This window comes from Pleurodeles waltl, chromosome 11, assembly GCF_031143425.1.
Source record: "Pleurodeles waltl isolate 20211129_DDA chromosome 11, aPleWal1.hap1.20221129, whole genome shotgun sequence".
Taxonomy (NCBI): Eukaryota; Metazoa; Chordata; class Amphibia; order Caudata; family Salamandridae; genus Pleurodeles; species Pleurodeles waltl.
In genome coordinates this window covers 40,291,822-40,319,326 of record NC_090450.1, presented here as the reverse complement: position 1 = coordinate 40,319,326, position 27,505 = coordinate 40,291,822, and the positions used below count along the sequence as shown (strand labels likewise).

The 27,505-nt window shown below is 44.2% G+C and overlaps 1 protein-coding gene across 2 annotated transcripts in view; it reads left to right on the top strand.

Annotated features, from left to right (window-relative positions):
- The window catches only part of LOC138265362 (dehydrogenase/reductase SDR family member 4-like), a 157,525-nt gene that overhangs the window by 87,510 nt on the left and 42,510 nt on the right, over positions 1–27,505 (top strand). For both annotated transcript variants that reach the window (XM_069213005.1, XM_069213006.1), the window contains exons 5-6: positions 2,953–3,023; positions 3,660–3,711. In XM_069213005.1, the coding sequence (XP_069069106.1) occupies positions 2,953–3,023; positions 3,660–3,711 (123 nt within the window). The remainder of the gene's footprint in view (positions 1–2,952; positions 3,024–3,659; positions 3,712–27,505) is intronic.

Below are 27,505 nucleotides of genomic sequence, written 5' to 3'. Positions count from 1 at the left end.
TTGTGGGTGGGTGCTGTGCGGATAGGGTGCATTGTGGGGTGATTGGTGGTGTGGGGGTGTTTGGATGTGGGTGCTGGCGGGTTGTCGTGGTTGTGGTGTGTGCAAAGTGTGCAAATTGCAGTTGTTAGTTGGGTATAGGGTGTGCTTTGTGGCTTGTGTAGCTATAGCTGCTTGTGGTAGTTGCAAGGGATTGTGGGTGTAGGGGGGTGTTATATGGCATGGTGAGCAGATGTGTGTGATGTGTGTATGTGTTGCAGGTGTGGGGAATTCGAACTGTCCAATGTGGTGTTAGCTACTATTGGCGGTGCCTTTTTGTACCGCGGCAGTGCAGACCGCCGTTGGTTGATCGCTGTGCATGTTTCGCTGTGCTGAAAACTGACTTGTAATAGGGCGGTCGGAATGGATTTTGCCCGGCGGGGCCGGCGGTCAGCACGTGTCACTCTGTTTTAAGTAATGTTTGGTCACTTTAAGACAGAAACTTTTTAGTTAAAATCTGCAAGTTATGCAGCAGATGATGGACCTTATGACAAATGCGGCAAATCTGTCATTATGCAAAAAATGCCACGGCCGCAGAATGGCATTTTTCCAGTGGCCCTGGGTATAATTAAATGTTCCTCTAACGTTTCTACTAAAATGAACAAAGTTAAAATATGTTTTATACCTTGTGAACAGTTCACCAAATAAGGTTGAGGTAATCTCACCTCACTGTGTGCTGCCATTATGAGAGAAATATATATATATTTTTTCAGTTCTCTATAACACGTTTCTGCCATTTCTAAGTTAGTGATAATTTAATTATCAACTTCAGAATGATGAAAGTGTTAACCTGTCCTGATGATCGTTGCATTTTTCAAATGTTTTTATAATAACATTAGTACTGATATTTATTTAGCACCAATTGCGAGCCCACTGACAGTAGAGCATCTCATGCCACCTTTTTCCTATAATGACCCTGCCCTTCTATCCTAATTAAGAAAGAAAGGATTCTGGAAATAAAATGAAAAGCAACAGACAATAAGTATTCTTGGTACTGTGCAAAGACACCAAAGCATACACAGGCTGACTGTGTAAACCATGTCATTGCAAAAGTGATTTTGCAAATGCTGACTAATGACCTGTCTCCGCTTTGACCGCCTTTTCAAGAGCATGTAAGACATGTTTTTTTGATGGGCTTCAGAGGTGAGACCACTCTGTCACAGACCTCGCCTGGCTCACCGGAACCATAACGGAATACATGTGCTTTATAAATATTAAACAGAATAGCATCCCTTCTAAACCTGCATGCTTTGAGATTTATATGGACATACCTGGGTGGTGTAGTATACATTTACACATGTGCACCTTGAACAGAAATACAAACATACTACACATTTTCAAATGCAGCATTAAAAATGCATAAAATGTATATGCTATAATACAGTAATGTTTTGTTACTTTATTGTTACTAGATGGATTGTTTGCAAGTTTTTTATGAATATTGCATTGAGCATAGTGAAGTGTTTGATCTCCTCCTCCTTCTCATTTTTATAGGGAAAATGATTTGAATTGAAGGCTTTCAAATATCATGGTACAAAATCATTTTTGCATCATAAAAAAGATGATTAGGCTATCTTCCGCAATTCATGTTTTGCAGAATTAAATTCTAGACATTTGAAACAAACTCCATTACAACCACATATATAATCTCAACTAAGGATGAATTTACAGACTGGTTGGGATGAGAAAATGCCAACTTTCTAAAGTTGGTATTTTCAGAATTGTGACTTAAAATCTGACTTTACCAATAAAGAGGGTTTTAAATTGCAATTCTTTAGACACCAACTCAAAATTCCTACCTGCTCCAAATTGAAAGTTATCACCTATTCATTGTAATAAGATAACCCAATATTATCACTTATTAATTGTACTAAGAGAACCTAATATAAACATATGCATTAAACAAATCTACTAGAAGTTGGTGAAAGGGCCTGTAAATGTTTAGTTAACAGACTGACAAACGACAAAAAATCCTGTATAATTGTGTCAGTTACTAATACTTTGGGCAAACGATTGTCCATGATAAACATATAAACAATATATTTGTGTACTATTTAAACTATTACATAGAGAGGAAACCCTAACTGGTGATGTCGAAAATGATGCTTTTTTGGAGAAGCCTATTTTCCAACATTAACGTAAAAAGTGATTTTTTTAATAACATTAGAAATAACTAATAAAGGAGTTGTGAAAAAGTAGATTTACTTAAAAACAGCAAACCACTTCTATTGAATAATATTCTAACTACATGTTGTAATAATTGCAATATAAAACTCTGACCACTTCCTACAAAAAATATGAGCAAATGTAACAGAAAATGTGTAAACTGATGATCATGGATGTAGCCCTTATAACACTAGTTCCAAAACATGGTAAAGATCTAACCTTGTATACCAATTAAAGAAGCATCTCCAAACTTAATTCCAATTTTAGGATCCTTACTAACATTTTACCGTCAAGATTCGAAGATTATTCCGCAAATCACAGTCAGACTGTTTTTAGTAAAGGAAGGTTGTGGCATGGAAAGATATGTACCCTATTTGATGTAGTAGGTTTGCACAATAACTCACGAGTCCAAAGAGTTGCACTAATCCTCAATTCGTAATAGCTTTCAACAGGGAGAAATTATTCTTTTTGTATAGATTACTCCTGGTTTCCTGAAGAATTAATTTCTCTTGTCACTATATTGCATACACAAAATAAGGCACAGCACTAATATTAAACAATATAATTTTAGCTAAAGGTTTTAATTTAGAGAAAAGAACCATTATCACTGATCCTGTTTGATACATTTTCAGAGTCACCCCCTACATGTGCCATGAGAAACAATCATCTATTTTATACGTTACCATAAGTGCTGGCAATTAAGTCATTCCATACATCTCTCATCATTGCTTTTTTCATTTTTGGTTTCAGAATTTGAATTTGAACTTGATGGCGATGTTTTTTTTGGTGCAAGAAGTATTTCCTCACATGCAGAAGCGTGGGTAAATATCATAAAAGAGGAGTTGTAGGGTAACACTGGTGGGGTAAAAAGGTGAATGGCCTTGCAAGTCAGAGAAGAAGATGAGAAGCAAATTAAAAATTTACCATCTGTGACAAAGAAAAGGTTGGGTGATTGAGGCTGATGGGATGGAAAGAGGTCTGATGAAAATGAAAAGGGGATTGGGTATAGAAGGAAGGTACAAGGGTGAGGGCGAGACAAATGATGAGAAGGGAGTTCTTAGATAAAAGTGGTAGATAGGAAAAAAGGAACTAACATATAAGTGGGACTAGGGTAGCCAGTGAGAGATCAAGAGTATTGGGCCTAGGACAGACAACTTGTGAAGGAGCAAACAATAAGGAAAGACAGGTGAATTGACAGACTGGAAAGACAGCAAATGATGATATACACTCTGATGGTGGGTATATGATGTTGAGGTAAAACCTATAACTTTGGTTGGAGAATATGAAGTTCTTAGACCATAATATGTAGAAAAGTATTGCTTTAATTAAGAATCAATAAAAAAGGATGTATAATCAAAGGCATGAGAGAAACATTGTTAAACTATTGACTGTAATGTGAAATATGTACCTACTTTTCAGAACTCCACACATATATCTTTTGCTCTTGTTTCTTGCAGTGGTGGGTCTATTGTCCTGAATTCATCTGTTCTCGGCTTTGCAGGCTTTTCAGTAAGTAAAGATCATAGACTGTCAAAAGTTTTTTAATGATTTTGGGGAATTGAGGAGGTGCGAAAAGCCAAAACGCAAAACTTTTGAAGGCTTTAATGTTTCATTTTTTATTTATTTTTGGGAGACCAGCTTACTGGTGAATTGTATGCCACATCTGCAGAGAATTATCTCACATGAGCATCTTATACTTAACATTATCAATCTCCCAACTCCATCCAGTTGGATCCCTAAATGTTGGCATCCACAGTTCTACTGAATCCCACATCCTTTGTAAAAGCTGGCAGCTGCATTTATCCTCACCTCCTGAACACTGTATTAGTTTGCACCTGCGACCTCCAACTCCATTTTAAACACCAAGAGCTCTTGCATTCTCCCAATAACAAATACCCTGAGTGTTCAAGTTTGACTACCTCCTCTTCATACGAAAAAAAGTCTTAAGATGTTGAGCTTCTCTGACTCCTAGCTGGCTGCACTGACAACACAAGGTTGTTAAACCTATAGTGTGATGGCAGAGCACAGCCTACTCATGTGCAAGTGGAGCTGTGCTCAGATTCGCCCCAGCCCCCATCCTGCTAGTAGAAAGGCTATTCAGGCTCTGCTAATACCACTATTGTGTGACTGTTTGGGATGAATTCACAAAGTCTCAACTGTCAGTTACACCCTAAGGCAGCACAGAGAGCTAAGGGCAGGACAAATGCCACCTTTCTAAAGTTGGCATTTTAAAGCTTGTAATGATAAATTTGACTTTCCCATTACGGATAGTTTATTATTACAGGTACTTAGGTGCCACACATGCCTTCTCTATCTCCACTCATTTAGGAATTGCAGCTTATTAAATATAATAAGGAATCTGCAATGTTATTCTATGGGACGGGTTGGCCTCACAGTAGTAAAAAACAAATTTGGGAGTTTCGTACAAGTAAGACATGTAATACTTAAAAGTGCATGACTTACCTTTTACATTCACTGCCCCCAGCCCTATGGACTACCTAGGTCTACCTTATGAGGGACCTACATGTAACAAAAGGAGAGGTTAAGGCTTAGAAAGGGGTTTTAAATGCCAAGTCATCAAAGCAGTGGGACACTACCTTCAGGCTGCAATGACAGGCCTGAGTCATGTTTTGAAGTGATGTTTAAATGGGTGGCAGAAGATGTGCTAAAGGCCCCTGGTAGCATTTCATTTATGGGCCCTGGGTATATGGTATACCACGCTTGAAGGGACTTGCAAGTAAAGTAAGTATGACAATCAGGCATATGTCAATCAAACCATGTTCAGGGAGAAGACACAATCACAGTGTTAGCTGTGTTATTGGTGCTTGATGCTTTTGTTCAGAAAGAGACTTCTTTTACTACTTTCCATCAATCCAATCAGTTGAAGGTCCTGGGAGGAGGGAGGGGCTCTGGGAGGTAGGAAATATTGGGTGGCATGTGGGGGCAGCCATGAGAGAAAAGTGAAAATGAGAGAAAGGCAAGGAGAAGGCCTACAAAAACAGGGGAAAAAAGCAGGAAAAAAAGCAAGGACAATGAAGGAAAAGCAAGGAGCAAGCACACGAAAATGGGGCAAAAGCAAGGAGAAAGCGGTGAGAATGAGGGAAAAGCAAGGAAAAGACCCACAAAAAACAGGGAAATGTAAGGAGAAAGCAGTGAGAATAAGGAGAAAGCAAGGAGAAGGCACTCAAAAAATGGGGAAAAAGCAAGGAGACGACAGCTGCGTAGTGAGAGCTGGGCCTTAGCATTTGAAGGTGAAGCATTTTTCAAACATCTACCAGAGTTGACATTAAATGATGGTAAAAAGATAGATGAATATGCTGAAGTATCCAAGAAACCTGAAGTCAGACTTGATGTCCAACCAGTCTTGTAGTACTTAGATATACATTTTCCAAAAGAGAACAAAAGGCTAGTGATTATGTAGGTGCCTACATTTCTGATTTAAGGAGGTTAATGGCTGATTGCCAATTTGTGATTTTTAGAGGCCATTTGATAAAGAATCAATTCATCAGTAAATGTACAGGTAAAGCTATCAAGCAAAACCTACATTCTATGGGTAATACAGCTATAGAAGAGACTATCAGAGCTGCAAAGAGTTTTGAAACTTGACAAATGTCAGCCCAAGAACTGGACAACAAGAAGAGTGGGGCTGTGGTCATTGTGAGAACGAACGACAATAAGACTCAAAGGGTAGCCCAGGTGGAAGCTAAAACATTTTCAAACAACCCAATATGTTTCAAAGTGTGATAATAGTACACATCATAAAAGTATCAAAATATGTCCTGCCAGGAACGTAACCTGCAGGTTGTGAACCAAAGTTAGTGTTTGACAAGGTTTGGCAGAGTAGTAAAAGTAGCAGATGGAGTGTAGCAAATGTATCTGAAACTGATCCTGATGAGACGGAACTCCTGAAAATTTAAGATGAACTGAAGATATGGTTATTGTCATGGTTGATGGGGATAGTGTACATGGTAGTTCTGTTGAGCCATATTTTAACATTTGTGTTGTATACAAAAAGTTCTGAGGGCTGCTAGATTTGGGAGGCCAGAATCACAATATTTACCCAATATTTTTTAAGGACACACAGCCTACCAAAAACTGGAACCACCAAATAGGTCGTCAGTGTCATATGAAAGGTATAGGATTGAACTGGGTGAATTCTTTGAAGATATATTTAAATTCAGAGGTAGGAAAATCTTCACAAAAATATATGTTGCTATCAAGGGACTGTTTGTTCTTGGTTACTTCCAACAGAGATTGTTCCAGATGGTTTTAAAATCTGGAGCCAAAAATCAGGTTTCTGTTATCAACTTAACTTGGCAGAATACGTTATTTACAGATTCAATACTGTTTTGGACATTAGACTAGATTTGATCAAATGTTTTAAACATAAAATCAAAATAGAAATGTGGGGTATTAGCCGTCAAACACAAGTTTAAAAGTGAGCTATTTTGCCTGAGGGAAGACCGAGAAGAAGAATTAGAGGGCTGAAATGAAAAAGGGGTCATTGAAATTATTGAATCTTCATTGTGGTTGTCATCATTAGTTGTACCACACACGAGGAGTGGAAATTTGAGGGTATGTGTTGACTGATAGATTCCCATCCAGTACGAAAGATCATCGAATTGTTGGTTATGGTATGAGGCTCTAAGCGTATCACTGAGCTTGATTTGGCAGCAGGCTACAACCAGGATGTTTCAGATCTAAAGGGAGATTCTAGTCCCTTTGAATCTGCTAATGTTACATTTTAATTTTGCAAAATGCCCTTCAGGCAGAGGATCATGTACCAGATTTTTACAAGGGTCAATGATGTGGCAGTTCTCCAAGACAATATCTAGGTATATGCTGTCACAAAAAAGAATATGACAGCATCATTGAAAAGGTTTTAGCTATTACGCTTGAACATGGAGATACTCTCAATGTCAAAAATGTGAGTTTCTGAAGAATTGAGTAGAATATTTAGGATGTGTCTAAAACTTTTATTGGACCCACACCCGGTTTAGAGTCTCATTACGAAGCTGGCGGTCCGAGGACCACCAGCGTCGCGGGGATAGTCAGACCGCCACAACTGTGGCGGTCTGACTACCACATTACAACCCTGGCAAGTGGACCCACTAGTGGACCGACATCCCCACCAAGAACATGGTTCCCGATGGAGTGACGGCGGTCGGAGTTGTACTCAGCCCGGGCAGCACTGAACTCAGATCCGCCTGGCTGATTACAACTAAGCTTTCTGCCATCCTTTTGATGATGGGGACCCTGCCATGGAAAGGCTGGTGATAAGCCACGCTGGGGGCCACAGGGGGGCTCCTGCATTGCCCATGCCCACAGCCTGGGCAGTGCTACCCCCACCCAGCACCATCAGAATGTGCATTGTCTGCACTGCAGACAGTGCATTTTCCAATGGTGCTGGTGTGCTGCTGTATTGGCCCCGGCTCCCTTAAAGGAGCCACTGCCATTATCGTACCACTGTTCCTGCCGGTCAGCCTGACAGAAACAATGTAATGCGCTCGGGCAGGGACGCCACAGGTATGACGCTTGCATCCTCCCCGCAAGTTTGCCAGTCAGCTTGTCCACCCACCAAACTCCTAATGAGGCCCTTAGTCAGCAGGATTACTGATGCTCCACCTCCTAATGATAAAGTCATGTTGAAATCCTTCATTGTGCTAAGCAAGTTCTATGCATGGTTTATCCCTTATTTCACCTCCTGTACCAAACCTTATTACAAAAATGTTTTGTTTAAACAGGACAAAACATGTCTGAAGGTATTTCTTTAAATATAGAGTCTATTGGTAGGTTCAAAGGTGTTTGGACAATATGATCCTAGTTTGCAGTGCAACATCACCGTTGATTAAAGCAACTCACGTTTAGGAGCAATTTGAACCCAAACTGAGGGGTATGTAAAAATACTTCTGAGTATACATTGCACGTGTTATGAGACACAGAAGTTCTTTTTTCCATCATTTAGTGGGCACTGTTAGTGTGTTGGTGGGACATACAAAAGTGTAATCCCTATATTTGAAGAGGGAAGTTTGTAATAAAGACTGACCAAAACCCACTAGTCTCACTTCTATCTGGAGAAACAATTATAGGTAACTCACCTTGCAATGCACGTTTTTCCACAAATCTGTTATATATAGGGTAATAAAACCGTTTCAGCAGTTAATCTGTCATGTTTTCCTGTGGACATTTTGATTATAGGGAATATGGAAGATGAAGATAGTAAGAGTTGACTCATTGCTGACATTTACTTACAATCTATCAGTGCTATCAATGCAAATAAATGGAGAAAAGAACTTGGCTAGTATTCTTTATTGATGCAAGTTGTCTCATTTGTGAAAAATGGTTGGCCCAAGGACAGAAATGTGGCTGATACCCTCAGGGAGCTTCATAAAAAGAATCGTCAATGGTGCTCATGAAGGTTACCATGGATGGACCTTTACCAAACGTAGGGCTTCTGATTTATTCTGATAGCCTAGCATTGTTTGAGAAGTTAGAATTAGCTGAGAGAGTGTGTTATCTGCAACAGTTATGAAAGGGGCCTTAGGGTGAGACATTTCCCCATTTCCCCATGAGATGTTTGTGTTACATTCCTGTCCTTGGGTAGAGGTCAGCATTGATTTAGTTGGATCTTTCAAATCTTTGCCTATACATTCCCATTTTGGCTTAGTCCTAATCAATCACTGTTATAAATGGCTTGAAATCCACTCTGTGGTTAAAGCTAATTTGAGACCTCTGATTGATATCCTGAAAGATGTGTTTTTAAGGGAAGGTTTTTTTTATTCTTTGGTTTCCAACAATGATTTTTAATTTGTCATCAAGCATGTGAGTGTGTTTTTGAATCAAGGGGATCTCAAGCATCTTAAGAGCTCACAGTATCACCCACAATCTAATGGCTTATTAGAATGTATGAACTGTATTTTGGTTAAGTGTGTTTAGTCACCAATATCCAACAAGTGAATGGTTGTGGGTTTTGTTACATGACTCCACATTCCACCATGAAATATTTTCATTTGAATTTTGGTGGCAAAAATAATGTGTCAAAAATATTGCCACATGTGCTGCAATGTAGCCGTCCCCAGTCAGTGTGGAGGATGTCTGAGCTTAACAGAGCAGACCAGGAGTGGGGGGGTTCCCAGGTACCCCAAAGGGGTGACCGGCTATGCAGAAATGATGGCAAAACAAAGTCAGAGGCTTGCCCAATGGACTCCACAGCACCTCATGCTAAATGTCCCACAGGTGGGCCCCCACACAGCATATATGGCAGCAGGCTGGAATGAGGGGGTGACTGTTCACAGTGTCCAGGGTTGTCACCACCAGGCCCTGCACTCACCAATCCTTGGGGTTCAGCAAGGCATGGTGAGGCATGGCCCCCCTTCTGGAGGAGTCTCAGAGGTCTGTAGTGTAGCATGGTCACCCCATGGTCCGCAGGGCTAAGTGGGCCAGAAGCTGACAGTCATGTAGGGCTATTGGCACTGGTGGCCAAACCCTAGAAGAGGCGCCCACATAAGGGGAGCAGGACAGGAAGATCTGTATGCGCCCCAGCTCTTCCGAGGTGCCCAAGGCCACTGCAGCACTCTGCTGGCCTTGATGCACAAGGTCCAGAACTGAGCAGGCTGTGCACTGCGGCTCACACATTGACCACATCCCCACTGGGGTGGTGTGCCATGAGAAGGGAGGGTTGGGGCACAGCAGGCCATGGATTAAGTTCCCCAGCCCATTGGGTGGCTGTAGGGGCCCATCACTGGCTTGGTTTTGGTATTGGTTAGGGCAGCAGGAGAAGTGCTGGTTTATGTCACTGCACTGTGTGGGGGTATGGTGACTCCCAGGCTCAGAGTTGGATTGGCCCTCCTGGACCAGCTACTATGCTCTGCATCTCTTCCCAGCCACAGGGGCTCAGTGTCCAGGCTTAGGACTGCTCCTTGGGCAACTCTGCTGGAACAAGTGTTCCCTCGGAAGGAATGGTGGCTAGAGACCACCGGGTACCCGCATTGTTCTCCCCAGGGCCTCCCAGAGCAGCGGAGCTCCAGGATCAGGTGGCCATCTTTGTTGTCTGCCAGGCTCTGCCCCCAAAATTTCATTTCTAAAAAGTTTCCCTTGTCTGTCTCAGACAACGGTACACACCTGGCTGTCTAATTTGAATGTGGCAGTGCAAACATTGGGATCAGCTCACTCAATAATATTTTGACAACTGTCAGTGCATCACATCTTCTTGCTGGATATGCCTCAATCTATTTTGAAAATAAGCAAATAATCACTAAGATATACTTTACACATTAGAGGCTAGTTTCTCCACAAAATCAACTGGCAGACTTGTGAAAAGACCCTTTGCTTTCCCTATATGACTCATCTTCACACTGGTCCTTTTAGCTGTGTTATTTTGTTGACTTACTATGCATCAATGACATAGATTTTCTTCTATATTTCAAAAATGTGAATTAAACCAATACTTTTTTAAACGATCTATCAATACTTCAGGTCCTACATGTGTAGGCACATGCATTTGTCTTTTCATCTGCAGTAGCGATTAATCAGGCAAGCAATCCTCCCATCAGTACATCTCAATAGTTCATGTCCATCTTGCTTACGTCCTGCTTATTGTCACTTTTTTCTTTTCATCAGCCGACATTTCATTCTGTATCTCTCCCAGTTCATCTTTTCTTCGAACAGTCATTGAGGGAAAATTATTTACATTTTCAACATTTGTTTCTGAATTTTCATTTGTTAAGGTAATGTTGCTAACATGAGTGCACAACACTTGGCAACCTGGTCAGAAAAAGTATTGCTCAATGTAATCATGTTATTTCTAGTTCTGTGTGCAGCACATTTGAAAACTGCTATTGTCTTTGGTAATTTCAGTTCATTTATCAAATCAACAATGCATGGCTCATTGTGAATTGGAGTCCTACCAAAAGTCATTAAACCATGTAACCACAATTGGCCAAAATCATGCACCTCTCCAAAACAACACAATCAGTTTAGTAAGTAATTAGTTTGTTATTTGTGGGGGGGGGGGGATAAGTATCTACCTTAAATATTAATCATATTGTTTGTCAGGGTGAACTACTTAATAAACCTAAGGTCAACCCCCGGTAGCTAAGGAACAGAGCAGACAGTCAGGCCCTTATTACGAGTCTGTCTTATAGGCTCTTCTTAGGTTGCCAAAGCAGTGGTCCGGCCTAAACATTATGGCCGTGGCAGAGCCGCCACAGACAGACCGCTGGAACCGCCAGGTCACTGCTGGTCCACAGCCTGGCAGTGTTGGCGGTCTTAATCCACCAGACGAGTCCCCTCTCTGCGGGCATTTGCATGAAGGCTCCACCACCATGCATAGGCTAGAGGAGACGGGGTGCTGGGGGCCGATGGGGCCCATGCACTTGGCATGGACAGTGCAGGGGCCCCCATGGACAGCTGTGTCATGCTTTTCACTGCCTGAATTACAGGCAGTGAAAAGCACGACAGATGCTGTTGCACCCGATGCACCGCAGCATTACCACCGGCTCGATTACGAGCTGGCGTCAATGTTGTGGTGAGTTTCCCGCTGGGATAACGGAGTGGTGGTTTTCCGGCCCAAGGAGTTTGCCAAGGGGCCCCTGCCACCCGCCAAACTCATCATGAGGCCCTCAGTGTGTAAAGTATTTATTTAGCACTAATACAGTAATAATGTTGAAATGCAAAACCATAAAAAACCCAAAATGATGTAGAAAAATAGAGTAAAATTTAGTAAACAAAAAAACATTAAAATGACTAAAAAAACAAAAAGGATAAATGGTGTGCCAGTGAAAGTAAAATACCCCAAGGACTTCAGAGGGGGCTCTTAGGCACCCACAATGTACAGGCAGATGAAAACAGGAAGGTGCAGACCTGGTCCGATTGCCACTCGAGTAAAGGCCTTTTGTTGCTTGATGTGTCCCTGTCGCTTTAACAAGAGGTCAGCTTGGAGCCCACTTCTCTGTCTTGGGTACAATAGATAGTTCAGGGTCTGTCTTATAGGCTCTTCTTAGGTTTTGGACAGCAGGTGTAGTCCGCTTTGGATCCTCTAAAGGTCTAAAAGTGGGTGGCTGGAGATGCCCCATTTATGCCTGGATATAGCTAGTCAGTGGGAATGACCCTAAGGGATGCTCTAACCAATGGAGTAAAGGTTCGTAGGGATTACACTACTCACTTTGGGATATTTTCAAGTTGGAGGAAGTATTTGGCCACACTACATTTTGGCTCTGTGAGCTAGGGGTTTGTAGTGTCCCTCTCACATCTAATCCTAAAATCCATTTTAGCAATTCTAGTGTCCCTCCCACATCTAATCCTAAAATCCAATTTTAGGTAGCCACTGAACACCCAAGAAACACAGAGACAGACATTTGGTAGGACAAAATTCAGCTTCCATTAACCAGTGGATATAAGCGAATAGTTTTGGTATTCTGTTTCCGTTCTTTGAAGTGCACACCAAATGTCACATGAAAAACCCTAGCAGACTTGTCAGACAAATCTTGATACTCCAATTAGATCTGACATTTTGATGTCAACACGTTTGCTACTGTTATGGAGGCTGGTCCAGCTAGGACAACAAATGGAGGTTGCAGGCCTGGATACTAACTACATCTGCTTGTGACAGGGTAGGCCTCTTTTAAATTAATCAAGTCCTTCGGCGTAGCACACAGGCCAGCCTGTCAATGGCACAACACTTCCCCACACCCGAGGTCCTGTCCTTGGAGCAAGCTCATACCTTATTCACACCCATTGAAATGCTAATTACCAGATGGTTGAAAATGGCAAAATGCAGATTTAGCTTCCAGGGCAGGACAAAGGTGACTTTTTAAAATGTACCTTTTATAATAGTTGTTACAAATATGACTTTACCAGTGAATTGGCTTGCAATTTTTTTCTTTTTTTAAAGTCCAGAATCAAATTTATAGCTGTTTCCTAGGTGGAGATAACATTTCTTAAATGTGATAGTTTCTCAGCGCTTTCCTATGAAACATCCAACCCTGTTACAGTGAAAATAGCTTTGAGGGCTTTGTTACTAGGACAGGTTGTTAGGACCTGTCTAACATTAAACATTTACATGTCCTGCTTTTAAATACCACACGACCTTTCCATAGGCAATTAGGCCTACATAATGATTATCTATGAATATTTAAAAGAATGGTTTAGGCTTGCCATAAACAGGTTTTGTGACAGGTTGGATAAGCAATTTAAAACTGCAGGGCCAGGCTACTGGCTTCAGGTGGCTGGCCTGCAGTCATATGTGCATTGTCACTGCCGTGGGTATCACAATGAGTGCTGCAGCCCACTGGTGACATTTAACTTACTATGGGTACACTTTGGGCACCATATACTAGGTATATTAAATTGGGGTTATTGTTTGAGGAGGCGAAACCCTTTTTAAGCAACAAAAACAATCCTTATCAGTGTGAACCACAAAAGTTACTACATTAACCTGTGCATTACCCTCTGGTAGCTTAGCACAATAGCAGTCAGGCTTAACTTAGAGGCACTGTGTTAAAGATTTATACAGCACAATGTACCAATTTTTGTTTCTGTTGATTTATTTTTTAAATCAACATCATGGTCATTTGTGTGAATGCAAACACCATACGGTGTGGAATAAATGATATAATTGAATTAATTAACAGATACTGACCTAACAGATTTACTAAACTTGTTTCACTACTTTTAATAAATTCATGCTGATTTATAGCTGAGCCTATTCTGCAGGAACATTTGATGACAATGTATTAGTCACCTCTTCCGATGAAATGCTTACTACATTTGCTTCTTTAACCGAGAGGATACATTTGAAATTTCCACTGGTCTATCTGTGGAACAGGTAGCACCTTTGTTAACAACCAACAATAGGAGATGGCCTTTTACTTTTTCTTCTTCTATAAATGGGCCTTTATTGCCTGTCTCTAGATCCGGACCAAGGTGATAGTCCTGCTCCCAGATCAGGCACCATCATTGTACCTGACGCAGTCCATAAAAAACTTAGGCCCATATTTGTACTTTTTTGGGGCTGCATTTGCGTGATTTTTTTACGCAAAAGTGACGCAAACCTGCAAAACACAATTGGATTTTGTAAGTTTGCACTGTTTTTGCATCAAGAAGCAGCATAAATGCAGTGCTAAAAAAGTATAAATATGGGCCTTAGAGTTTAGCTGCAAATTGTGGGAAAGAGTCACCTATTACTGATTGTTTCATTTGAAGTTGACCTAAATGTTGCTGAAATGTAAAAGTCTGGAGAATCTCATTGCATTCATTTGCATTTGAGTGTGTTAAACTGGAGCAGAAGTCATAAATCCATTGAACTATTTTCTATTCTGCATTTTTTCCCAGTATGGCTGGGACCGTTGACTGTCTCACCTCCTCATGTACTTTGAAGTTATATTCTGCTGCATAGGTTTCATCTGGGAAACATTTGTGTCGCATTAGCAAATTGATTTAAATTAAGGCCCTGATTTAGAACTCTGCTGACTAGTTACATTGTCACAACAGTGACGGATACCCCGTCCCCAGAAATCTAAATCCCATAGAAGATAATGGGATTTTGATTTTGGCAGATGGGATATCTGTCATTAATTTGAAGGAGTAACCAGTCCGCCAAGTTCTAAATCAGTCCCTAAATCTGCAGTTTCTCTTTCAATGTCCTTCTTTACCACAAATGTTATAAGTTCCAGATGTCATCCAACCATTATTAACATTGTTGTTGAAACCTCTGACTGATCCTCGAAAACCAATTCACCCACCTCTTGAAGGACCCGTAAGCTGCATACCACATCTTTGAGGAACACATCCTTGCCCTCCCTGCTGAAAGAATTAATTCTGTGCCAACATCAACTTCTCTTTCGTAAATTTATTTTTTGGTGTCACCATGATCACTACAACATGTAGTGTATGCCAAGATGTCATCAAGCAACTTTGCTTTCAACCACATCACACATTGCTGAAGCCGTGACCTCAACTTGAAACACAAAACCAGCACAAAAGCCAAAACAAAGACAGAAACACCTCCTTTAAGTGCATCTTCCATTCTAGTGTATTGCTTATAAGCCTGCATCATTCTCTGATAGTATGCATGTACTGACTCCACTGCATTTTGAATTGCTCTCATGATCTTTGACCAATTAACCTGTTTCACTGGAACCTTTACTTTTCCATCACTACAGATGAAGTCAGAGTCCGTCTCTGTGGTTCTTCATCTGGCCACTTCACAACCAATTTGAAATACATCCACAAATCTTTTGAGACAATATTAGAAAACAATGCATCCAGATATGTCCACAGTACTGTAGACATGGTAACAATTCTTTCTACCTGACTTTCATTTTTCAGGCTTTCCCTAAGCGCTGGAAAATATTTTGTAAAAGTTCACAAATGCTGTTGGGACCAAGGAACATGGACATACGTTGGACTAATGCCTTCTGGTATTGCAATGGGAATTCCTACACAACACCATCTCATTCAGGATTACCTATGACTCATATTACTTCACCTTTCAGCTGATTTTTATTCCAGTCTCCCTACTCACCTTTTCTAAATTCTGTCAATGTTTGGTTAGTTCTAAATTTTTTCTAAACATTGTTCCCATTCTTGCAGCAGTTTCCTTTTGCATTTCAAATTTCATCATTTTAATTTTTTTATAAGATTTTAAATGTTTCATTTTATTCATAACCATTCTCAATACTTAAGCCATGCACTCCAATTTTTCACACGTATTACGAGGTAATGACCACTTGTAGGAAGTTGGCTCTGTATGCACTATTTCAAAGTAAGGAATTGTATGCACAGAGTCCAAGGGTTCCCCTTAGAGGTAAGATAGTGGCAAAAAGAGATAATACTAATGCTCTATTTTGTGGTAGTGTGGTCGAGCAGTAGGCTTATCAAAGGAGTAGTGTTAAGCATTTGTTGTACATACACACAGGCAATAAATGAGGAACACACACTCAGAGACAATTCCAGCCAATAGGTTTTTGTATAGAAAAATATATTTTCTTACTTTATTTTAAGAACCACAGGTTCAAAGTCTACATGTAATATCTCATTTGAAAGGTATTGCAGGTAAGTACTTTAGGAACTTTGAATAATCACAATAGCATATATACTTTTTACATAAAACACATATAGCTATTTTAAAAGTGGACACTGCAATTTTCACAGTTCCTGGGGGAGGTAAAGTAATGTTAGTTCTTGCAGGTAAGTAAACCACCTACGGGGTTCAAATTGGGGTCCAAGGTAGCCCACTGTTGGGGGTTCAGAGCAACCCTAAAGTTACCACACCAGCGGCTCAGGGCCGGTCAGGTGCAGAGTTCAAAGTGGTGCCCAAAACACATAGGCTTCAATGGAGAGAAGGGGGTGCCCCGGTTCCAGTCTGCCAGCAGGTAAGTACCCGCGTCTTCGGAGGGCAGACCAGGGGGGTTTTGTAGGGCACCGGGGGGGACACAAGCTCACACAAAAAGTACACCCTCAGCAGCACTGGGGCGGCCGGGTGCAGTGTGCAAATACGCGTCGGGTTTTCAATAGGTTTCAATGGGAGACCAAGGGGTCTCTTCAGCGGTGCAGGCAGGCAAGGGGGGGCTCCTCGGGGTAGCCACCACCTGGGCAAGGGAGAGGGCCTCCTGGGGGTCACTCCTGCACTGGAGTTCCGATCCTTCAGGTGCTGGGGGCTGCGGGTGCAGGGTCTTTTCCAGCTGTCGGGATTTCAGAGTCAGGCAGTCGCGGTCAGGGGGATCCTCGGGATTCCCTCTGCAGGCGTCGCTGTGGGGGTTCAGGGGGGACAACTTTGGTTACTCACAGTCTTGGAGTCGCCGGAGGGTCCTCCCTGTAGCGTTGTTTCTCCACCAGTCGAGTCGGGGTCGCCGGGTGCAGTGTTGCAAGTCTCACGCTTCTTGCGGGGATTGCAGGGGTCTTTAAATCTGCTCCTCTGTAACAAAGTTGCAGTCTTTTTGGAACAGGGCCGCTGTCCTCTGGAGTTTCTAGTCTTTCTTGAAGCAGGGCAGTCCTCTGAGGATTCAGAGGTCTCTGGTCCTGGGGAAAGCGTCGCTGGAGCAGGTTTCTTTAGAAGGCAGGAGACAGGCCGGTAAGACTGGGGCCAAAGCAGTTGGTGTCTTCTTCTCTTCTTCTGCAGGGGTTTTCAGCTCAGCAGTCCTCTTCTTCTTGTAAGTTGCAGGAATCTAAATCTTTAGGTTCAGGGAAGCCCTTAAATACTAAATTTAAGGGCGTGTTTAGGTTTGGGGGGTTAGTAGCCAATGGCTACTAGCCCTGAGGGTGGGGACACCCTCTTTGTGCCTCCTCCCAAGGGGAGGGGGTCACAATCCTATCCCTATTGGGGGAATCCTCCATCTGCAAGATGGAGGATTTCTAAAAGTTAGAGTCACTTCAGCTCAGGACACCTTAGGGGCTGTCCTGACTGGCCAGTGACTCCTCCTTGTTATTCTCATTGTTTCCTCCGGCCTTGCCGCCAAAAGTGGGGCCGTGGCCGGAGGGGGCGGGCAACTCCACTAGCTGGAGTGCCCTGTGGTGCTGGAACAAAGGGGGTGAGCCTTTGAGGCTCACCGCCAGGTGTTACAGCTCCTGCCTGGGGGAGGTGTTAGCATCTCCACCCAGTGCAGGCTTTGTTACTGGCCTCAGAGTGACAAAGGCACTCTCCCCATGGGGCCAGCAACATGTCTCGAGTGTGGCAGGCTGCTAGAACCAGTCAGCCTACACAGGTAGTTGGTTAAAGTTTCAGGGGGCACCTCTAAGGTGCCCTCTGGGGTGTATTTTACAATGAAATGTACACTGGCATCAGTGTGCATTTATTGTGCTGAGAAGTTTGATACCAAACTTCCCAGTTTTCAGTGTAGCCATTATGGTGCTGTGGAGTTCGTGTTTGACAGACTCCCAGACCATATACTCTTATGGCTACCCTGCACTTACAATGTCTAAGGTTTGGCTTAGACACTGTAGGGGCACAGTGCTCATGCACTGGTGCCCTCACCTATGGTATAGTGCACCCTGCTTTAGGGCTGTAAGGCCTGCTAGAGGGGTGACTTATCTATACTGCATAGGCAGTGTGAGGTTGGCATGGCACCCTGAGGGGAGTGCCATGTCGACTTACTCGTTTTGTCCTCACTAGCACACACAAGCTGGCAAGCAGTGTGTCTGTGCTGAGTGAGGGGTCCCCAGGGTGGCATAAGATATGCTGCAGCCCTTAGAAACCTTCCCTGGCATCAGGGCCCTTGGCACCAGGGGTACCAGTTACAAGGGACTTACCTGGATGCCAGGGTGTGCCAATTGTGGATACAAAAGTACAGGTTAGGGAAAGAACACTGGTGCTGGGGCCTGGTTAGCAGGCCTCAGCACACTTTCAATTCAAAACATAGCATCAGCAAAGGCAAAAAGTCAGGGGGTAACCATGCCAAGGAGGCATTTCCTTACACAACCCCCACCCCAAACGAAAGAGGATGAGACTAACCTTTCCCAAGAGAGTCTTCATTTTCTAAGTGGAAGAACCTGGAAAGGCCATCTGCATTGGCATGGGCAGTCCCAGGTCTGTGTTCCACTATAAAGTCCATTCCCTGTAGGGAGATGGACCACCTCAACAGTTTTGGATTTTCACCTTTCATTTGCATCAGCCATCTGAGAGGTCTGTGGTCAGTTTGAACTACAAAGTGAGTACCAAAGAGGTATGGTCTCAGCTTCTTCAGGGACCAAACCACAGCAAAGGCCTCCCTCTCAATGGCACTCCAACGCTGCTCCCTGGGGAGTAACCTCCTGCTAATGAAAGCAACAGGCTGGTCAAGGCCATCATCATTTGTTTGGGACAAAACTGCCCCTATCCCATGTTCAGAGGCATCTGTCTGCACAATGAACTGCTTGGAGTAATCTGGAGCTTTTAGAACTGGTGCTGTGCACGTAGCTTGTTTCAGGGTGTCAAAGGCCTGTTGGCATTCTACAGTCCAGTTTACCTTCTTGGGCATTTTCTTGGAGGTGAGTTCTGTGAGGGCTGTCACAATGGATCCATATCCCTTCACAAACCTCCTATAGTACCCAGTCAAGCCAAGGAATGCCCTGACTTGAGTCTAGGTTTTTGGAGCTGCCCAGTCCAGAATAGTCTGGATCTTAGGCTGGAGTGGCTGAACTTGGCCTCCACCTACAAGGTGTACCAAGTAAACCACAGTTCCCTGCCCTATCTGGCATTTGGATGCCTTGATAGAGAGGCCTGCTGATTGCAGAGCCTTCAAAACCTTCTTCGGGTGGACCAGGTGATCCTGCCAGTTGGAGCTAAAGACAGCAATATCATCGAGATAAGCTGCACTAAAGGACTCCAAGCCAGCAAGGACTTGATTCACCAACCTTTGGAAGGTGGCAGGGGCATTCTTTAAACCAAAGGGCATAACAGTGAACTGATAATGCCCATCAGGTGTGGAGAATGCTGAATTTTCTTTTGCTCCAGGGGCCATTTTGATTTGCCAGTACCCTGCTGTCAAGTCAAAGGTACTTAAGAATTTGGCAGCCCCTAATTTATCAATCAGTTCATCAGCTCTAGGAATGGGATGGGCATCTGTCTTGGTGACAGAGTTAAGTCCTCTGTAGTCCACACAAAACCTCATCTCTCTCTTTCCATCTTTGGTGTGAGGTTTGGGGACTAAGACCACTGGGCTAGCCCAGGGGCTGTCAGAGTGCTCAATTACTCCCAATTCCAGCATCTTGTGGACTTCCACCTTGATGCTTTCCTTAACTTGGTCAGACTGTCTGAATATTTTGTTTTTGACAGGCATGCTGTCCCCCGTGTCCACATCATGGGTACACAGGTGTGTCTGACCAGGGGTTAGGGAAAAGAGCTCAGCAAACTGCTGCAGGACCTTCCTACAGTCAGATTGCTGTTGGCCAGAGAGGGTGTCTGAATAGATCACTCCATCCACTGAGCCATCTTTAGGGTCTGAAGAGAGGAGATCAGGGAGAGGCTCACTCTCAGCTTCCTGGTCCTCATCTGTTACCATCAACAGATTCACATCAGCCCTGTCATGGAAGAGCTTTAGGCGGTTCACATCGATCACCCTCTTGGGGCTCCTGCTAGTACCTAGGTCCACCAGGTAGGTGACCTGACTCTTCTTCTCTAGCGCTGGGTAAGGGCCACTTCATTTGTCCTGGAGTGCCCTGGGAGCCACAGGCTCCAAAACCCAGACTTTCTGCCCTGGTTGAAATTCAACCATTGCAGCCTTTTGGTCATACCAAAACTTCAGGAGCTGTTGGCTGGCCTCAAGGTTTTTACTTGCCTTCTCCATGTACTCTGCCATTCTTGAGCGAAGGCCAAGTACATAGTCCACTATGTCTTGTTTAGGCTCATGAAGAGGTCTCTCCCAGCCTTCTTTAACAAGGGCAAGTGGTCCCCTTACAGGGTGGCCAAACAGAAGTTCAAAGGGTGAGAACCCTACTCCCTTCTGAGGCACCTCTCTGTAAGCGAAAAGCAGACATGGCAAGATGACATCCCATCTCCTTTTGAGTTTTTCTGGGAGCCCCATGATCATGCCCTTTAATGTCTTGTTGAATCTCTCAACAAGGCCATTAGTTTGTGGATGATAGGGTGTAGTGAATTTACAAGTCACTCCACACTCATTCCACATGTGTTTCAGGTATGCTGACATGAAGTTGGTACCTCTGTCAGACACCACCTCCTTAGGAAAGCCCACTCTGGTAAAGATACCAATGAGGGCCTTGGCTACTGCAGGGGCAGTAGTTGACCTAAGGGGAATAGCTTCAGGATACCTAGTAGCATGATCCACTACTACTAGGATGTACATATTTCCTGAGGCTGTGGGAGGTTCAAGTGGACCCACTATGTCCACACCCACTCTTTCAAAGGGAACCCCCACCACTGGAAGTGGAATGAGGGGGGCCTTTGGATGTCCACCTGTCTTACTACTGGCTTGACAGGTGGTACAGGAGACACAAAACTCCTTAACTTTCTGGGACATGTTGGGCCAGTAGAAGTGGTTGACTAACCTCTCCCACGTCTTGGTTTGTCCCAAATGCCCAGCAAGGGGAATATCATGGGCTAAGGTCAGAATAAACTCTTTGAACTCCTGAGGCACTACCACTCTCCTAGTGGCACCAGGTTTGGGATCTCTTGCCTCAGTGTACAGGAGTCCATCTTCCCAATAGACCCTATGTGTTCCAGTTTTCTTGCCATTGGACTCTTCAGCGGCTTGCTGCCTAAGGCCTTCAAGAGAGGGACAGGTTTCTTGCCCCTTACACAACTGCTCCCTTGAGGGTCCCCCTGGACCTAAGAGCTCAACCTGATAAGGTTCCAACTCCATAGGCTCAGTTCCCTCAGAGGGCAGAACTTCTTCCTGAGAAGAGAGGTTCTCTTTTTGTTGTTGTGTTGCAGCTGGTTTCCCAGCTGGCTTTCCTTTTCTCTTGGTAGGCTGGGCCCTTTGTCCAGACTCCAGCTCTACTTTTTCACCCTGTGCCTTGCACTGTGCCCTTGTCTTGACACACACCAGTTTAGGGATACCCAGCATGGCTGCATGGGTTTTCAGTTCTACCTCAGCCCATGCTGAGGACTCCAGGTCATTTCCAAGCAAACAGTCTACTGGGATATTTGAGGAGACCACCACCTGTTTCAGGCCATTGACCCCTCCCCACTCTAAAGTTACTATAGCCATGGGATGTACTTTAGTTTGATTGTCAGCATTGGTGACTGGATAAGTTTGTCCAGCCAGGTATTGACCAGGGGAAACCAGTTTCTCTGTCACCATAGTGACACAGGCACCTGTATCCCTCAGGCCTTCTACACTTGTCCCATTAATTAAGAGCTGCTGCCTGTATTTTTGCATGTTAGGGGGCCAGGCAGCCAGTGTGGCTAAATCCACCCCACCCTCAGAGACTAATGTAGCTTCAGTGTGACACCTGATTTGCTCTGGGCACACTGTTGATCCCACTTGGAGACTAGCCATTCCAGTGTTAGCTGGAGTGGAATTAGAAGTGGTTGTTTTCTTGGGACAGGCCTTGTCTCCAGTTTGGTGTCCAGGCTGATTACAGCTACGACACCAGGCCTTTTTGGGATCAAAGTTTTTACCCTTGTACCCAAGATTGTTTTGTGAAGAGGCTCTGGGCCCACCCTCCTGTCCAGGTTTTTGGGGGCCTGTAGAAGACTCTTTACTATTTTTGTTTTTGGCTGTCTCACCACCCTTCCCCTGGGGAGGTTTTGTGACCCCTTTCTTTTGGTCACCCCCTGTGGAAGTCTTGGACACCCTAGTCTTGACCCAATGGTCCGCCTTCTTTCCCAATTCTTGGGGAGAAATTGGTCCTAGGTCTACCAGATGCTGATGCAGTTTATCATTGAAACAATTACTTAATAGGTGTTCTTTCACAAATAAATTGTACAGCCCATCATAATTACTTACATCACTGCCTTGAATCCAACCATCTAGTGTTTTTACTGAGTAGTCTACAAAGTCAACCCAGGTCTGGCTCGAGGATTTTTGAGCCCCCCTGAATCTAATCCTATACTCCTCAGTGGAGAATCCAAAGCCCTCAATCAGGGTACCCTTCATGAGGTCATAAGATTCTGCATCTTTTCCAGAGAGTGTGAGGAGTCTATCCCTACACTTTCCTGTGAACATTTCCCAAAGGAGAGCACCCCAGTGAGATTTGTTCACTTTTCTGGTTACACAAGCCCTCTCAAAAGCTGTGAATCGTTTGGTGATGTCATCACCATCTTCATATTTAGTTACAATCCCTTTAGGGATTTTCAACATGTCAGGAGAATCTCTGACCCTATTTATGTTGTTGCCACCATTGATGGGTCCTAGGCCCATCTCTTGTCTTTCTCTTTCTATGGCTAGGATCTGTCTTTCCAAAGCCAATCTTTTGGCCATCCTGGCTAACTGGATGTCCTCTTCACTGGAGTTATCCTCAGTGTTTTCAGAGTTGTTGGTCCTACCTGTGAGAGAACCAGCATCTCTGACTATTATGTTTGGAGACAGGGTTTGAGAGGCCCTGTTCTCCCTAAATAGGACTGGTAGGGGGGAATTTTCCTCCAAGTCACTATCTTCATCCTCTGTGTTGCCATCCTCAGAGGGGTTGGCTCTTTCAAACTCTGCCAAAAGCTCCTGGAGCTGTAGTTTGGAAGGTCTGGGGCCCATTGTTATTTTCTAATTTACAGAGTGACCTTAGTTCCCTCATCTTAAGATGGAGGTAAGGGGTGGTGTCGAGTTCCACCACATTCACATCTGTAATAGACATTATGCTTCTAAAAGTTGGAATACTTTTTAAGAATCTAAAACTAGTTCTAGTTTCTAATTCAAACTTTCACAAACTTTTAAACTCTAAAAGAAATGCTAACAGGGACTAACACAAGGCCCTAGCAGGACTTTTAAAAAATTAGAAAAAGAATTCAAATTGCAAAAATCAGTTTCTAATGATAATTTTTGTAATTTGTCGTGTGATCAGGTATTGGCTGAGTAGTCCAGCAAATGCAAAGTCTTGTACCCCACCGCTGATCCACCAATGTAGGAAGTTGGCTCTGTATGCACTATTTCAAAGTAAGGAATAGTATGCACAGAGTCCAAGGGTTTCCCTTAGAGGTAAGATAGTGGCAAAAAGAGATAATATTAATGCTCTATTTTGTGGTAGTTTGGTCGAGCAGTAGGCTTATCAAAGGAGGAGTGTTAAGCATTTGTTATACATACACACAGGCAATAAATGAGGAACACACACTCAGAGACAATTCCAGCCAATAGGTTTTTGTATAGAAAAATATATTTTCTTAGTTTATTTTAAGAACCACAGGTTCAAATTCTACATGTAATATCTCATTTGAAAGGTATTGCAGGTAAGTACTTTAGGAACTTTGAATAATCACAATAGCATATATACTTTTTACATAAAACACATATAGCTATTTTAAAAGTGGACACAGTGCAATTTTCACAGTTCCTGGGGGAGGTAAAGTAATGTTAGTTCTTGCAGGTAAGTAAACCACCTACGGGGTTCAAATTGGGGTCCAAGGTAGCCCACCGTTGGGGGTTCAGAGCAACCCTAAAGTTACCACACCAGCAGCTCAGGGCCGGTCAGGTGCAGAGTTCAAAGTGGTGCCCAAAACACATAGGCTTCAATGGAGAGAAGGGGGTGCCCCGGTTCCAGTCTGCCAGCAGGTAAGCACCCGCGTCTTCGGAGGGCAGACCAGGGGGGTTTTGTAGGGCACCGGGGGGGACACAAGCTCACACAAAAAGTACACCCTCAGCGGCACTGGGGCGGCCGGGTGCAGTGTGCAAACACGCGTCAGGTTTTCAATAGGTTTCAATGGGAGACCAAGGGGTCTCTTCAGCGGTGCAGGCAGGCAAGGGGGGGGCTCCTCGGGGTAGCCACCACCTGGGCAAGGGAGAGGGCCTCCTGGGGGTCACTCCTGCACTGGAGTTCCGATCCTTCAGGTGCTGGGGGCTGCGGTTGCAGGGTCTTTTCCAGCCGTCGGGATTTCAGAGTCAGGCAGTCGCGGTCAGGGGGAGCCTCGGGATTCCCTCAGCAGGCGTCGCTGTGGGGGCTCAGGGGGGACAACTTTGGTTACTCACAGTCTTGGAGTCACCGGAGGGTCCTCCCTGTAGCGTTGTTTCTCCACCAGTCGAGTCGGGGTCGCCGGGTGCAGTGTTGCAAGTCTCACGCTTCTTGCGGGGATTGCAGGGGTCTTTAAATCTGCTCCTCTGTAACAAAGTTGCAGTCTTTTTGGCACAGGGCTGCTGTCCTCGGGAGTTTCTAGTCTTTCTTGAAGCAGGGCAGTCCTCTGAGGATTCAGAGGTCGCTGGTCCTGGTGAAAGCGTCGCTGGAGCAGGTTTCCTTAGAAGGCAGGAGACAGGCCGGTAAGACTGGGGCCAAAGCAGTTGGTGTCTTCTTCTCTTCTTCTGCAGGGGTTTTCAGCTCAGCAGTCCTCTTCTTCTTGTAAGTTGCAGGAATCTAAATCTTTAGGTTCAGGGAAGCCCTTAAATACTAAATTTAAGGGCGTGTTTAGGTCTGGGGGGTTAGTAGCCAATGGCTACTAGCCCTGAGGGTGGGTACACCCTCTTTGTGCCTTCTCCCAAGGGGAGGGGGTCACAATCCTATCCCTATTGGGGGAATCCTCCATCTGCAAGATGGAGGATTTCTAAAAGTTAGAGTCACTTCAGCTCAGGACACCTTAGGGACTGTCCTGACTGGCCAGTGACTCCTCCTTGTTATTCTCATTGTTTCCTCCGGCCTTGCCGCCAAAAGTGGGGCCGTGGCCGGAGGGGGCAGGCAACTCCACTAGCTGGAGTGCCCTGTGGTGCTGGAACAAAGGGGGTGAGCCTTTGAGGCTCACCGCCAGGTGTTACAGCTCCTGCCTGGGGGAGGTGTTAGCATCTCCACCCAGTGCAGGCTTTGTTGCTGGGTTCAGAGTGACAAAGGCACTCTCCCATGGGGCCAGCAACATGTCTCGAGTGTGGCAGGCTGCTAGAACCAGTCAGCCTACACAGGTAGTTGGTTAAAGTTTCAGGGGGCACCTCTTAGGTGCCCTCTGGGGTGTATTTTACAATAAAATGTACACTGGCATCAGTGTGCATTTATTCTGCTGAGAAGTTTGATACCAAACTTCCCAGTTTTCAGTGTAGCCATTATGGTGCTGTGGAGTTCGTGTTTGACAGACTCCCAGACCATATACTCTTATGGCTACCCTGGACTTACAATGTCTAAGGTTTGGCTTAGATACTGTAGGGGCACAGTGCTCATGCACTGGTGCCCTCACCTATGGTATAGTGCACCCTGCCTTAGGGCTGTAAGGCCTGCTAGAGGGGTGACTTATCTATACTGCATAGGCAGTGTGAGGTTGGCATGGCACCCTGAGGGGAGTGCCATGTCGATTTACTCGTTTTGTCCTCACCAGCACACACAAGCTGGCAAGCAGTGCGTCTGTGCTGAGTGAGGGGTCCCCAGGGTGGCATAAGATATGCTGCAGCCCTTAGAAACCTTCCCTGGCATCAGGGCCCTTGGTACCACGGGTACCAGTTACAAGGGACTTACCTGGATGCCAGGGTGTGCCAATTGTGGACACAAAAGTACAGGTTAGGGAAAGAACACTGGTGCTGGAGCCTGGTTAGCAGGCCTCAGCACACTTTCAATTCAAAACATAGCATCAGCAAAGGCAAAAAGTCAGGGGGTAACCATGCCAGGGAGGCATTTCCTTACACCACTCATTCCACCAATTTCCATATCTCATTCTTTCTCACTCATTTTGCTCAACTCTGATTCTTAGACTTCATTTGTACAATGGTGCCAATAATGAGACACTTCATCCTCTTCATCAGAATCATCCCTATAATTATTTTTCTCATTTATATTTTTATTCTGTTTTGGTTAATTCTTTATTTTGTCCATCCACTTGTCCACTCATGTACAATATTACCAACCTCACTTCCCAACCTTTTCTGTTGAGCCTTTGAATTAGCTCTTGTATCCGAATTTTTCAGCGCTTCAAACTGAACAGGTCTCTGTTGAATAATACTGTCAAACATACAATGTCCACTCTTTACGTCAAAAGTACCTTTTTCAGGCAACTGTAATTTCTTATCTTTTCCCATAGCCTTGTGCCACTCTTAAAGCTACAAAGATATGTGCATGCCAGCGTTTATGATCATCTCACAGGCAGGACTTCCGACTGGTTATGTAGGCTACACTTTTGAGAATAACTTCACAAAAATTAGACTCTAAGTTTACATTTGTGAATTGTGCCCTTAGACCACAGGTCTAAACTTGCCCTCCAGGTCTAAGATTGCCTTTGTGAATGAAGGCCAATATAAGTTTCTGAGTCTCCTATAGACTTAAGGCCCAGTGCACAAAGGTAAACTTGGACCTGAAGTCTAACTATAGACTGAAGGCTAAAGTTAGACTTCAGGTCTAGACTTGGGGCCTCATTACGAGTCTGGCGGTCAACAGACAGACAGACTCTTGATGGCGGTTATTACTGCTGCCAGTTTTGTGGTCCAAATGGGCGCCATCTCCGTTGGGAACAATGTTCCTGATGGGCTGACAGAGGTGCAGGTTGGAATCAGCCACGGTGGCACTGAACTCAGCGCTACCCTGCTGATTACAACCTGGTTCTCTGCCAGCCTTTTCATAAAAAGGCTGTCAGAGAACAGTTGCAGCGGGCCACATGGGGGACCCTGCAATACCCATGGCATGTGCCTCACTGCCCAACACCCTTGTAATGTGCACTGTCTTCTGTGCAGACTCTGCGCATTACAAGGGTGCTGGTGCCCCCTGCAGGCGTCAGCATTGCTGCCAGCTCAATTACGAACCGGCGACAAAGCTGCAGCTACTT